The sequence below is a fragment of the Excalfactoria chinensis genome, chromosome 5, assembly GCF_039878825.1.
Source record: "Excalfactoria chinensis isolate bCotChi1 chromosome 5, bCotChi1.hap2, whole genome shotgun sequence".
NCBI classification, from domain to species: Eukaryota; Metazoa; Chordata; class Aves; order Galliformes; family Phasianidae; genus Excalfactoria; species Excalfactoria chinensis.
The window spans coordinates 29,284,731-29,300,156 of record NC_092829.1 but is presented as its reverse complement, the minus strand read 5'-3'; the positions used below and the strand labels follow the sequence as shown (position 1 = coordinate 29,300,156).

General features: G+C 36.0%; 1 protein-coding gene across 1 annotated transcript in view; it reads right to left on the bottom strand.

The window, feature by feature from the left end:
* Nucleotides 1–167: 167 nt before the first annotated feature.
* The window catches only part of PALS1 (protein associated with LIN7 1, MAGUK p55 family member), a 47,623-nt gene continuing 32,364 nt past the window's right edge, over nt 168–15,426 (bottom strand). Inside the window, exons 4-14 of the mRNA XM_072338957.1 lie at nt 12,873–12,950; nt 12,213–12,359; nt 11,471–11,632; nt 9,243–9,320; nt 8,172–8,355; nt 6,478–6,549; nt 5,969–6,040; nt 5,559–5,726; nt 4,682–4,884; nt 3,846–3,956; nt 168–3,226 (exon numbers count right to left, since the gene is read on the bottom strand). Coding sequence (XP_072195058.1) covers nt 3,050–3,226; nt 3,846–3,956; nt 4,682–4,884; nt 5,559–5,726; nt 5,969–6,040; nt 6,478–6,549; nt 8,172–8,355; nt 9,243–9,320; nt 11,471–11,632; nt 12,213–12,359; nt 12,873–12,950 — 1,452 coding nt within the window. The 3' untranslated portion in view covers nt 168–3,049. The remainder of the gene's footprint in view (nt 3,227–3,845; nt 3,957–4,681; nt 4,885–5,558; nt 5,727–5,968; nt 6,041–6,477; nt 6,550–8,171; nt 8,356–9,242; nt 9,321–11,470; nt 11,633–12,212; nt 12,360–12,872; nt 12,951–15,426) is intronic.

Here is a 15,426-nt window from a genome sequence, read left to right as displayed (position 1 = left end):
CTGTAAGAAAGTAGAGTAAGACTGCAGAGAGAACCTGTAGACCTAGGAATGTGTTTCGTTCCCTTCCAACACCACGCATCCTAGTGAGTGAAGTAAAGAGAACATCTTCTAGGGCATCTTTCACACACTCAGTAAAACAGGAGTAAGACGATTCCCAAGATTCACTACAGTAATAAAATTGTACAGTGATTTATTTTAAATCTAGAAATATTTTACATTTATACATTAGTGTGCAGTTCATGATGTCCGAAAATACAGAGTGCAGATACACATATAAAAATACAACGTGGGGCTAACCACAGGTCTGAATAAAGTTACCTTAATTAAGGCATTAAACCCCCACCTTACATTTTAAGAAGTCACATGTAATTACATTCAGAAATTTTATGCAATTTGACTAATTTTTATTTATAATTCAATCTGGACTGATAAAAATGCAGATTACCTTCATTTTGGTCTGATACAGCTCACTACAAGGCCCGTGATAAAGTGTTCCACCAATGAAGTTTGCATATTCTCTTTTACTCTCAAGGGAATAAACACAATCTGCGTTAAAAATAGTAAAAAAGGCAGAGTAATTTCTTATACCAGGTAGTTCCAGATCCAAACTGACGGCAGATATACGGCCAGGTATATTTCTTAGTGTTGCTCAAAGCCCTTTAGCAGCAGACAGCGAACACTGGGTATAAATATCATAGCACCTCTTTACACAGATATCAGCAAGTACTGTGTGCCCTGGGAATTAAGAGAGTAGAGCTGAACCTCAACATTCTTTAAGTCTACATTCAAGAACTTATTGCTATACAAGCAGCCTCTGTACAACGTTTCAGAGAAACTGGGGAGCAAAACATCAGATACACTAACAGCAATTACTGAGACTGACACTGGCTATAACACTGAACACATAAGGGGGTTTCAGCAACCATCTCCAGTTGATTGTAGCTGCAGAAATTTGGACAGTATCCACGTAGCTAAGTTACCCTTCAGCAACAAATCTTACAGCTTTCCATCTTTTTGTCCCACAAGGACACAGTCAATACCAAAGAGCCTAATATCTCTACAGTCTTTTTAAAAAGAAAAAGGGTAGAATTGGTCAGAGTACTCTGTCACCTATGAAACATCCAATATACCTGATCATTGTAGTTTTCAAACTATGGAATAAGCTGAGAATGTGCTTGCAGTATGAGGCAAAAAAACCTATCAATTTGAGTACCTAGTCCTTCCATCAACACGTAGAACATTACATTTTTCCCTAACACAGAATTTACAATCCTATCCCCCCCATTTCTTTTTTTTCCCCTGAAGGGTCACTACTTACCTCTTTCATTGCTTCTCAGCCCTAAATATTAAACCAGCAAATAATTTTGCTTTGTAGCAGGACAGGAGCACACTCTAGTTTTTCCAATACAAAATGTTAGTTCACTAACTAGAAATGTTATTTTACGATTTCTTTATATTCCCCATATACTCGGAAGTCTCTGTTCAGCTACAGGTATGAGTTCGTTCCATTAGAACTTGGAATATATGCATGACAGTATGGAAAAAAAATAAATCAACTACTTGTTAAATCCTTCAGCATTAGACAGGAGAGAACGACAAACTGATGTATCTCATGTTTTACCTGTTGGAAGTAATAAACACCACGGCTAACGTTAAGAGATATTCGCATTCAAGGACTGTGCTACCCTAAACTCAAACAGCCATGATTATATTCAGTTTGCTTCAGCGACAGAACTCCCCCCATTGAAGACACATAGCCCTTCCTTGTAGTTAACTAACATCATAGCTCAGATTTGAAGATGCAGAGGTGATTTGATCTGTTTCGCAGAACACACGCTGGGATACAGACCTTGCCTTCTGTTCACTCTTTTCAAGTTATTTGTTTTAACAAGTACTCTGCTTTGCTGTGACTTCTCAGTTTCACACACATTTACTGCAGTAGTGAGCAAACACAGGACAACATGTTGGCTATTGAATTACAATACTTGTTTATAACACAACAGCTACCTTCAGCTATTTTAATTCCAGTTAGTTATCTGTTAGAGCAACAGCCATAAGATGAGCCATCCGCAGAGACTAAAAAACCCACTTATCTTCCAATGTTCAGCACATCAGCCTATTTTAGCCAGCATTCTGTTATAAAATGCGAGAACTTCATCTGACTTCCAGATAGTGTTTTATAACTACATATTTTTCATAAAAATATATCTGCCTTCCTAAATATCTCTACAGCTCTGTGGAGAACAGCGGCTCCAATCAGCCGGTGTTTCAAGGAAAATCCCATAAAAATATCACATCTAAAAGATCAATATAATTCATCTTTAATTGGACCTAAAATTAATGTGCAGTCAACTCAGAATTAAAAAGTCTGCCTAAGAAGACACACGGACTGAAATATTTACATTATACACATTTTCCAATTACAGTGCTATTAGAAAGTGGAATGTTTTTTAGAATTAGAATATAAATTCAAGCCTCACCAGGCAGCTCCAGACCAGAGTGGCATCTTTGTTCTTCAATTTTTTGAGAAGGACAGATTTCACATTAATCACATTCTTCACATGTAGATTATTTCTTCTCTGCCCAATGATCTGCAGAATTACACTCCTAAACTACCATCAAGTCCCATGAAATCATTAAGTTAAGCGTTAAATAACATTCATATTTATAACTATGTGACAATGCGGACTGTATATACAAATACACACACACTTAAAATCTTTGTTTTCCTAGGTAGGGTGACTAGGTAGAAAAAAAGAGGATTTTTATATAAAAGTTGTTGCTAGAAAAATCTAAAGCTTTAGAATTTAGTACAGACCACGTCTCCATTTCTAGACCACAGAAAATCTGCAACAGTTAAATCAGCTCTCAAGCTGATTAGTGTTTTTATGTTTTGTTTTTTCAATAATACCCAATTTCACTTGCAAAGTACGCAGCCACCAAGGTCCAGAGCTCAGACACTTATTACTAGAACTGGGCTGACCTACACGCGATCTCCTTAGAATAATTACTCAGCTGAAGTCCGTTTGTCCCTTGGAATTATTCTTTTTCACCGTAGCCAGGTAGAGGGCACCCACTGCGGTTCTGTGTCAAGTTTATTTATTAGCCGAAGTAACTCTTGATAAGCCTTATCAAGATCAGAATTCACAATTGCTGTATCGAAGTAGTGACCATTGTTCTGTTCCATCTCCCTTGTCTTCTCTATGATTTCTCTCAACTCCTCTGGCTGCAAATAAAGAACAGGGAGTTATTGTATGTGTGTAAGCCTCTCTCCCATTATAAGAGAAGGAAAGGTAACAACTCAGGCTTTATACATGGATTTTTCATTGCATTGTTACCAGGTACTCATAGCTAAATTTTCTGACAACAATGAACCACCACACATTTTAACCCAAAGGCAACTGTTTCTCATTGCCCACAAGTGGCAATCCAGTGAAAAACAGTCCTGCACTGAAGTAAATGAGGAAGACACAGACCTCCTCCTTTTATGACATACATCCTAGTGAGGCTTCTCAAACATGTTTCTCAAAAATCAGTTTGATCACTAAAACTGCTAACTTTCTGGAAAAAAAACAGAAGACAGCAGAAATAAAACGTCATATTTTTGTACCCAACTACAGGGATTAACTGTGCTCCAGGCAACTGGATTCTCTTGGCCCGCATCTCTCATGTTCAGCTAGTGTGGTCTGCTTACTAACCTGGAGCAGAGATCTCTGACTAACCATCTCCTTTATACTGTCAGTACCACTGCCATCATATAACTCCAAAAAAAAGAGCAGATGAATTTGTACACCAAAAGCATCCCAGAACCAGAATGGCTTCAGAAGAGGTGTTTGATTTATTACCTTTGGGTTTTTCCCTTCTTTGGCCAATAAAGCACGTAATCTCTCTTGCGAAGGTGGTGCAACAAATATAATATATGGCTTCAAGTCAGAATTACGTAGCGTCTTCAGTGACTGTAGAAAAAAGTATTAAACATTGAACACCTAACCAATTTCCATCCAACGAACCATAACACACCACTCAGAATTCAGTCACCATTTCCTACAAATTTTATATTCCAATAGTTCTCAAATTCATGGACTCCAAACATTTACTTTTGTTCAAGAATTTCCCTTAGTCTGAGGGAATATCTTTTAGTATGCAAAAATCAAACAAGAAACATAAATTGAAGCAAGTTTCCTTAAAATGCTAGGGAATGAGAAACTTTGAATTGAGGGGTCAGTACAGGACACCAAACACACTACGTGCTCAGAGTATTTTTTTGGCAGGCTACACATTTATCAAGACATAACAAACAAAAAAGAATCTGACTGTAGTCTGAATTTTCCAAAAGCTTCTCCATCTTCAAATACTTTAGAGCTCATAGAATAATTGCAATAATTAGAGACAGATCTTAATTTTTCAATTTAGAAAATTAGAGTTAGTGAGAAATATCTGGAAACCAACATCTCTTGTAACTTTAGCACAGATGCAAAATTTATGAGAGCAACCTTCTTGTTCCTTGTTTGAAAATACAGAGAACACTCTAAACTGAACATCAACTGAACATCACTGAAAAAAAAAAAACAAACCTGGAATAAACGAGGAGACAAATTTTACACCAACTTAAAATTGCTCTTCTAGACTTTCACAGTAGATGCTAAAATTGAGGCATAACGGACAACAGCTTCTGCCATACCTGAGTGTGAAGATTTAAAAGGCATATCTTGCCAGAGTTGATCACTTGCCGCACGGAGTCTATACTAGTACCATAAAGGTTCTTTTCAAATTCTCCATATTCAATAAACTTCCCTGCAGCTATGTCATTCTCAAATGCTTGTCGGGAAATGAAATGGTAATCCCTGCCAGCTACTTCAGTTTCTCGCCTGCTCCGAGTTGTATCTACAAACAAAGCCACAAAGAAATAAACTGAATGAAACATACCTGTTGAAATGAAAATATCAGAACTTAATTAAAATAGCCAAGAGATACATGTATTTTATTTTGTGTAATGAATACTCCTGGAGAGAGTTACTCCTCAGAGAGGAGACTGAACCTACATTCTGATGTCTTCTTACATTCATCTAAGAAAAAACAGCCAGTTAAGAGATGAATAATTTCACCCATGCAGCTGCATTCTGGAGGTGAAAAACAGCTGTTAATTGTTTATAATACTAATTTTGGGTACAAAAGACATTTTACATAAAATTCAGTAAAATGTAAGTAGTTTGGAAAGGTATTAAAGCCATGTAAATTTAAGTTTCTGCAGGATAACTAGTTCAAAAATTATTTGTCAGATGTACCATTTCCTCTTTAACCTTCTACAACTCATTCCAACTTTATTCAGGCTGAAAAATACGCATGTCATGTAATGCCTCTACAGCACAACATTGGAACATTGGAATTGCATTCACAAAAAGGCAAGTGCCTGCCACACAAGACATAATTTGTTCTTCACCAAAGAGCTGACTGTAACCTACTCAAAACCCCCTAGTATCTCATTACAATTTTAATCACGAGGATTTGGGTGTAGGCAAAGTTTAGAATAAGCAATCATATCTGTCTGTCAGACTTACGGGGAACAGCAGAGGCAAAGCGATCCACTTCGTTATTCATTAGTCTCTGCCGCAATTCATTCTGGCCACAGTTCTGTGGGCCAATGAGAACTATAGGCCGTTTTCTATTTGCTGGTTGATGATACAGTGACATTTCCTCGTAAGTTAAAATTTCCTCATTATCGTAATCTTGAAAGAAAAACAATAAAAAGATCAACACATTATTGCTTGTTGAATGTAACATATGCCCTACAGCGCAAAGTTTCAGGAAGCTCCCCTCCACAACCTCAAAGATTACCACTTGTCTTGGCTTACTAAACAGTTTTCTTGCTTTCTGGGGAAATTAAGCATTTCTACTCTTTATACAAAAGCATTTGTTAAATCCTCTAAAGTTACTTATAAATGCACACTACATAAAAGATGTTACTTGCCATCGTTTTTATTTGCGTTGTATAAAACCTTCTTCCGTTTCTTTTTGTTCTTCTTCGCACACCAGAGTTTTCCTAACCAAAATAAAATCATCATGATTACATACCCATGAAGTAAAAAGCTTCCTATCTTACCAACTATATGGATCTGCAGATCTGAAAACACTACATTGTTTAGTTTATTACACCAGTAGGGTGTATGAAGCAAATTCTGCACAGCAAGTGCTTCAACTGTGTCTTGCTACAAGTAGGTAAAATTCTTTAAGAAAAAGGAGGCACTCCAAATTCCCTTACACTTATCTATATTGTGCATAATAATAATGCGAAAAAAAATCTGATTGATACAACTAAATTCAGGCCTGCATTTACACCAAGAATTTCAAGCAAGCACCAGATTAGTATTATAAAAATGGAGAATTTTTTTGTAACTCTACACTGACAAAGTTCCAGATAATAGTAATTAACACCACTATTAGTTTGACACCTTTTTCCTCAAAAGGCACAGATCTAACCTGATTTTTCTGGCTCCTTGTCTTCTTCTATAGTTTGCTTCATTGCTTCCCTCTGTTGCTGAAAACTTTTTCCTGAAAGCATTTTAAAGAAAACATGAAAAAAAAGTTAGCTTTTGAAAACTGTTACTATGTAAAGCCATAAGTACGTGTATATTTCCATACCTTCTTATAATGACTTTCTCATTTTGTTAAGGTTTTTAATACCTGATGCTTCTAGTGGAATATATCATAGAATAGAAATTTGTTGGGGAAAACTGCTCGTCATAAAGATGTAAAATTCTATCACCGTAATAGAATGAAACTCAGAGAAAACGAACTTAAGCTTTAGTAAGGAGCACAATTAATCTGGCTGTGTACATTAACAACACCCTTCAAAACTGACAGTAGCTGGAAGTGATGTAACTCACATGTACACAAAAGTATCTGTTGTCTTTATAGCACTGCCTAATTTGTGTGACATTTACAGTCAATTTTTCAGGATTTGTTTAGTTGTTTCATAGTATTCATACGGGGCTTTTTTAATAAATATTTCTTCCACGGTGGCTGTCAAGCAAGCCATTTACCTAGCACTATCATCAAATGCATTCATATACTTCCTCAGGATTTTCGTATTGTTCGACTACCACTTTCTTCAGCTATGTTTACACTGGCAACAATGCTGTATTTATTAGTGAATGGGAACTAAGGGCTCAGCTGATTTCCTTTCCATCACATCCTAAAATTTATCTGAACGATAGACAGGATTGAGCCTAAAACCCCTAAAAAGTAAAGACTTACAGAGGTCAAAGTTGATGAGAAACCAATTTATTGCATCCAAAACATAATTATCAAATGAGAGTTGCACAGCTTTGTAATTTTCTGGACAGTTTTGTCTGAGAACTGAAAATATGGGGAAGACTACATTTTTGTCACTGTGATGATATGATTTTTCTTATTTTTTAATGTTATGTGTGCTATATTATACTACATTTCTAAACTTTCAGCTTGAAAAAATATTATGCTACACTTAAAAATCAGTGTTTCCCTCATCTTATTCAAATATCACAAAATAACAGCATTCTATTCTATGGAATTAACATCTGCTCATCTGCTAAGATCTGTGGTGAACTGGAACACAGTACATACTTCAAGAGAAAAATTATACAGTGACTTCAATTTCTGAAGCTTCAATTACTCAAAGGCCTCCAGCAGCTAGAAAGGAAGCTTGATTATTATTATATATATACACAATAACTGAAGCTCTTGGCTAAGGGAAGATATGTAGAAAAGTTTCTACCTGTAAACATGTTTTTCAAAGATACTACTTGAAATAGTGAGAAACCCAAAAGCTGCTCTCATCTCCAGGTGCAAACAGGTTGAAGTCCAATTTTACCACTGCAGCCAGCAGAGGGAACTCCGAACCCATAGAGTTGCCAGGGTTAAAGAATAAGGAAGTGTAGAGTAAGCCAGGAAAAGCAAACTGCAGTGTAAGCAGTGGTTTTACTTGATGTATACACTTTAAACATGGAGATACTTCTAGAAGGTCAACCTTTTAAATAAATGTATTATAAAACCAACAGCAGACTCTGCTGCAAAATGTTCGACGTCACAGGTATTTAAGGCTGTGGCTACGAGTCCGTAAAAAATAAATGAAAATATTGCCTCCTACAGCTATAGGAACAACAACTTTCAAGGTTTCTCTAGATTTTATTTACCAGGAATGAGGCCTGCCAGTGGTTGGTTATCTTCATCTCCATCTCTGTAAGCCTGCCACCAGTTTGGATCTTCTTGGCTGATGACATGGAGTATATCTCCTTTTTGAAAAGACAGGCCTAATTCTCGGCAGGGGACATAGGGGTCATCAGAAGGATCATAATCAAAATGTGCTTTCACATGTATCTGTGGAAGAGAAAACATAAAAAAAAAAAGGAAAAATCCATGACTTCAGGAGAGTTACACTTCTATCTTCCTGTGACTAAAGATGAGATTTGATAGATAAAAGCTCCAAGATAACTCCTATAGAATGCACACTGTATCTAGAGCATATAAGACACTGGAATGGATAAAAGCCCAAACTTTTTATTAATTCTAGAGCCGCAATTTTTTTTTTTTTCACCACTTAAGGAACCAAAAAAGTCCTGAGCTACAAATCTAAGCTCTTAGCACTCAAAAAGAATCCCAGATATTCTCATTTATTTATATTTAAATAGCAAAGACACAGAATGAGACCCATTTTCTGGCTTTCAGATAAAGTTTCACTTCAAAAATACTTTACTTTGCCACCAAACATTTAAGTGTTTGGATTTTTGTGGTTTTTGTTTGTTTTGTTTTTGCTTTGATAGAAATCTGCACAATCTTTCTTCAAACTCTTGAAGCAGCCTGAGGAGAGGTTACATTAGCTAAAAAGATACCAAAAGTACCCAGTATACAGATTTTTCTTCACAAAGCATATTTACAAATTACAGTAGATCGTTTTTAAATTCCATCAAATTAATTGATATAAAATTGAGAAACGGAGAAGTTCCAAATAGAATTTCAGAAGCAGAAGTGGTGCTAGTTTTATTAAACTCGTATTAGTTTAAAAACAGAATTAAAAATATACTGTATGTTTGAGCTTATCACTGTCAATCATTTTTAATGGTGAACTCAGACAAGTCTGGTAACAAACTAATTAAATAATTGCAATCTGTTTTTTGTTTTGCTGTGCAAATAACCTACAAAACAATGTTCTAAGCTCTACTGGAAAAACAGGGCATGCATCACCAACGTTATGTAAAGCTACTTACAACTGTCTCCTTTGCAGGAGGTGGCTTGCTCTGCTGACTGGGAATCAATACAAAGGTCAGAGTGCCATGCATGTCAGCCTGAGATTAAGAAAAAAAGAGACTCTTAATGTACAGATGCAGAGATTCAGCAACAGATTAGAAATCCAAATGTTGATATTCAGATTACAAAAACCTGGAGTTCCAGATTATATATAAACTATTTTTATAGTTCTATTTTAAACAGAATACTTGCAACTCTACCAAGCAGAGACTTGAGACAAACAGTACCAAAAAGTGCGCATTTTCTGTTCATATTCTGGTCATATTCTGTTCAAAAATATCAAGCGGATCTATGCTAGCAAGAGAAAATACATACAAAACCTTTACCCTAAAATTACTTAAATGAAAAACGTTTTTAAATCTAAATGTTTCCAGTGCATTTTTATGCTGCTAACACTACTAAAGTACACAGAACAGTTCTTAAAAATTTACCCACAACACTCAAGTCCTGCATAAGTACCTGACATTGAAACTGCCAACATCTACAAGAGAACTAAACACGTCTTGGCTTTAGTTGTCTGCATACTCTTCTACACGATTTATTTCTTCATGTGAGAAACATCTATTTTAATACAAGTGCCAAATCTTGAAGAGGCCTATGCATCTCACTTTCTATACAACGCTCCATGAACCGTTACAATTGGCATTGCATAAACTAAAGCATATACGTGTATCAACAAAAATTGACACTTCAGGCTTAAAGAAGTAAGCTTAACCGAGGATAATATGATTAGGCAGCAGGAAAGGAAAATCCAGCATTTTCAGTCAGTACGCATAGTTCCTTGAGGAATGTGCAGAATTTCACAGTGATAGCATGAGTAGCCTTGTCTCAAGTCACATGCCAGTTCATTATCATTTTAGGCACAAGGGGTGAGGCAAGAATGAGAATGCAAGAAATTTCTTTCTCTCCTGTTCTTAAGTATCCTTTGGGGACTGAAACTTTTTATAACTTCTAAAACTTAACACTACAAAACAACAACAACAAAAAAATCAACATATAAATAATTATGAAGTTTAAAAATTAGTATTTTAAAGTAGGACATTTTGAGGTTTTCACCAATTGCTCTTACAAACACATGTAACACACATAAATAAGACATACGTATACATATTACATCTTTTATCCTGTAACTCTAAGTTGTAGGACCTGTTCAAGCGCAGAACAAGATCTCTGCAGAGTATCAAGCTGCTGCTGTTTAATTATCTGTTAAGAACATACAAAACATTTTTTTCAAAAGCACATACAAAGCACTACATCAAAATTGTAGCTGGGTATGGATGGCTTCGTTTGAAAACACAGATGGCAATGAAGCCAAGCACACAAAGGATCTCATGCACCTCTGATCCAAAAATCACATGGAAACTGAAGGCATTCCAAATAAATGGTTCAAAAAAAACTACTACTGCCTCTAATTCTCTCCACTTGTCCTCCCTCCACGCATTAATTAAACAGCACCATTGGAAAAGATGGGCAGTGTCCATTAAAAACTGTAGTCTTACACTAGGAGGCTTCATTGGTTGATAATGATTTGTTTAAAACAAAAATAAACAAAAAAAAATCAGCGCTGAAGAAATGGCCAACTGTCCATTTTTTCTTCCTAGGCATGGTACTACTTGGCCAAGAAATATCACTTTGGTCAATTCAAAACACCTGTCCTCACTGTCCCCAACACAACATCTTATGTACCTACTCATGGGAAGGGACAGAATGAAGAAGAGAAACCACTTGGATGCTGTGCAAGCAACAAATAAAATACTGGATTTTGAAGCAAGAGATCATCTACTGTGAAGATGGTGAACTCCATGTCAGCCAGGCAGGACCAAAATCATGTGGGCACATATTTATTGATATTAACTGAGCACTATGTCTGAGACAGATGAAAAAAATCACAGCTTTTCACAGCTAAGCAAAGCTTTTCCTTAGAAGTCATTAAAACAAGTCTCAAGATGATAGCATGACTTGTTCATATTTGTAAGGTTCATTTTTGCATTTAACTTCCATCATACTTGCTAAAATTGCACCTTGCATGAGAAAGTAAGCTTAAAATGGTCCTCCACGTGTGAGTACTAAGTATGAGAGTAAAAATGGCTCTAAAATAATTGTAAATATGACTACAAATGACAAGCAGAGGTAACAGACTTCAATCTTAGGAGTATTTTTTGCAGGGAAAACAAAGCGCCCAACTCACCAGTAAATCAAAAACTTCATTAACATCTTTTCCACGAATCTCAATGCCATTAATCTCCAGAACTTCATCCCCTTCATGCAACAGCCCACTCTTCTCTGCAGCACCTCCTTTGACTATTCGACTAATGATGACAGAATCCATTTCATTGCGAACAGTAGCTCCCTGTGTAGTAGCAAGAAATTCTGAATTTATTACATATCACAAACTCAAAGCCATCTATTGTAAGTATTTCAAGGCAGTGAGGAGACATTTCTCTGTTGAAAGAAAATGCGTCTAACATTGGATGTAATGCTCTAGTTTACAAAAACAAAAACCACATTTGTTTCTTTACATGATATTAAAACTATTCTACACTGTAACAGTCTTTTTTTTTTTTTTAAATAAAAGCTTTCCTAAACACTTATCTTAAAGATGCAAAACAGAAGATTAAAAAGAACACTAACACAACACAGCCACCTGTAATTGGACAAGGATCTAAGCGTTCCTGCAGCTAAACTCGGATAGTGACTGCTATAATAAAACCCTGGCCAAATCCACACGATGAAAGCTATACAGGCTCTACGTGCTGACATGTCTACTGCTATATCATAATGCACATTAAGTAATCATTTATGACCATTTCTCATTTGGGCAGGGGGGGAAGAAAATGATTTCTAAGTTAAATACATAATAAATCTTTCATTGCTACCTGCAAAGACTGCTTACCTGCTTTAAGCATAACTGGACAAGTACAAATACTTACCAATGGAATATCTCGAGCTTTCTCAATACGAACTATTTTAACCGTCTCCCCTCCATATGTGCCAACATTTTCATAGATTTTTTCATCTGCAACAGGCTCGGGTTGCATTTCTTGCTCTGCAACCTTATCATGTGCTAGTAGAAGTGCCTAGAGTTAAACAAAATCAGAAAAATTCTAATTCCATACGCATACAAAATAGTAACGATCAATGAAATTCTGCAATTTGAAAGCTTTTTATAATTACAGAATACTGCAAAACGACTCAAACAAGAGAAAAGTTTGATGTAGTTTCTACTTGACAAAAATTCTGCTTTCACTTTTGGAAAATAATACAAAACTACTTTGAACACAAAGTTGGAACTATACTTATGGCTTCTCCTTCTAAAAAAAAAAGTCAGACACTGGTTTACTATGTATGTGAACAAAGATACAGAAGCAAAAAAACCTACTGCAGTCAAAACTACTCATGAATTTACTTCATTGGACAAAATTCCCTTTATGCACCCTACAGTAAGAATGCAATAACTGTATCTGTCACAGAAAAAAACCACAGAAAAGTAAAGTAGCTCATGTGTTGCCACTGACATTACTGATCTAGTGCTACCTTGCTCACGTCAAAACTACCTCGTTATACCTGCAGAATACAATATTTTTTTTTACCTGCATGTGAGGGGCATTCAGCAAGGCATTGAGTTCCTGCCCATCCTTGTGGTGACTGGGTTTCAAAACACACTGGACCTGAGAAGAAACGAAGTAGTAAAGCTCTCAGTCTATCCAGTGATTTATCAATCTTCCTTCCCCAGCTGAAGCACAAAACCCTAGCTGCAATTATTCATTTTACTGAAAGTAAAATATGCGCACATAATTGTTATACTGACGCACTGAGCCTGGCCTAGTACACATTAGGAAAATGTGCAGCGAGATCATAGGACTACTCCAGAATGCTGTGCTTCAGTGACTTTCTATCAAATGCAAACTGGTATCAGTATATCACATGGATTTCTCAACAAAAACAATGATCTCAGCTACCACAAGAGACGTATGCAAAGAAGTTAAAGTTGAGAAAAGAACCTGACAGCATAATTAGCCACAGCGAAGCCTACCATGCAAATACTGCTACATCTTTCAAAATTGACTAGTTTCCCACTACTGTGACCAGACTTCCTTTACCTTAAAAGTAGATGGTTTATTTTTAACCCAATATTGCTACTAGCAGCAAGAACAAAGATTCCAAGACAGGTTTTGCAGCACTTGCTGGAACATCTGCCTCGGAAACTCTAAGAGCCAAAACTTCAAAATACCAACATCTCAGCGAACCAGTTTTCTTAAGCTATCATTTATTTTGTTTGCCACAGAAAAAGAATAATCCACAGTAAGACCACAGCTGTTCTTGCTCAAGTAGCTTTTGTTGCCAAAAAAGGTTTGCATTCCTGTTCACTTAAACAGGCCTTGCCATCATCTCAAATACAGAAAATCCCTGTATGCTTTAAAGGCAAGCCAGGAGCAGGGAATTCCCCTTTATCTAAAGGCAAGGTTGAAGAAGATACTTTCTACAGTAATTATCTTGAGGCCTAATCTGCATCAAAGTCATGAGTCCAAAAGCACTAATGAAGTTGTAGGAATCAAGAACAGATTACACATAACAGCAGCTTTCTGTGAGATAGAAAACATTCTTTCCCCTGAGAGTTTTTCACTCTTAAGGATGAAAAATGTGACAATAAAATAAAATAAATCAAGAACTAAATTGAAGAACTAATTTAGATAAAAACACAGAGAACAAAAGGAATTCAGCTTCACATCAGTTTGACCTAAGTCATATCTCTGCAGCTGCCAGGAAGTTATTATCCACAGTTAAAAGTCCTGCAAGCAAGACACTCCATACATGTAGCCAGATGCTAGTATAAGTATTAGACAGAGGAAAAGATGTAACAATAATTACGAACGTATGTAGTACATCTCAGAACCAAATCTGCACGCTTTGTGAATTTATAAAATAAATATTTAGCATAAGAACAATCCTAAACAATATATTATTTAAAGTAACATTTTGCTAGTTGCTACATGATTCACATATGAAACAGCCTTAAACAAAAGCACACAATAAGCCATATATACATTTAGATGCTAAGAACAGCATCTCCCTTCCTCCTCTATTTTTCCATGCCTCGTGACTTGGCCCAAGCAGTGATTGTGCAATAAATCCACTGTTGCAGCTGAGTTTCCTCTTTGAAAAATTATATTATTCAAAAACGCTAACAGCTCCTCCACCTCTTTCCTAAGGAAAAGATAAAGGCATTATTTATTTGCTTAATATAATGTTTGAATCACTAAGGTTCAGTCTGCTTTGTGCAACTCTTATTACACTGGTATTGCTGCATGTCAGATTGCTTTGTTATTTAAGGTAAAGAATTCCATGTCTCATCAGGTGAAGAAATCCCAATCTAGGCTGACGTTCCAGAAGTGACACACCACAGACAGAATAAGCATTCCACGCTAAACATGTGGCAATACTATTATTTTCTTAACCCTTCAATCCTGTTTTTATTGTTAGTTACGTTAACTTGAACTCTAACAGCTAAGAAATTATTAATGTGGTTTCACCATAAAAGCCACAATTTGGAGGCACACTGTGAGACACACATACCAGAGGGCACACACTGGAATGATATTGGCCCTTCAGAATATAATCACACCTGCAAAACCATGTTGCATGGATTCAGTGGGACTGCTGGGTGCAATGTACATCTACATAATAAAGAAATTACACTGGAAGTTACAAACATACAATCTGTCTTCTCAGAAGACCTGATCAAATTTAATTGCTTACAGTTCCTGAAGTGAAGGGTATCAGGTATTTAGAAACATAATTTATATAAATTGAGTCTGTTGAGTATATTTAATAGCAAGAATATATTCAAGGCACCTGACGTGGTGCGACAAGCCAAAACATACCAAGTGTCTTACATGCTGCATCAAATATTCTTACAAGGTCAAGATTCAGACCATGTTCCCATAATCTTTGCCTCTATTTTGGTCAAATTTAAAAGGATTAAAAATCAATTTAATTACACTTGATGTTTACTGGCTATTTTTGTTTAAGAGTTGAACAACTCAACATTTTATGGAGATTAGATCTTTAAAATAAATTCCTTGTGCCTAGATGCTCCATTTCACCTTTTTAATTCAATAAAAGTTTCCTAACAATGAGAGCAAA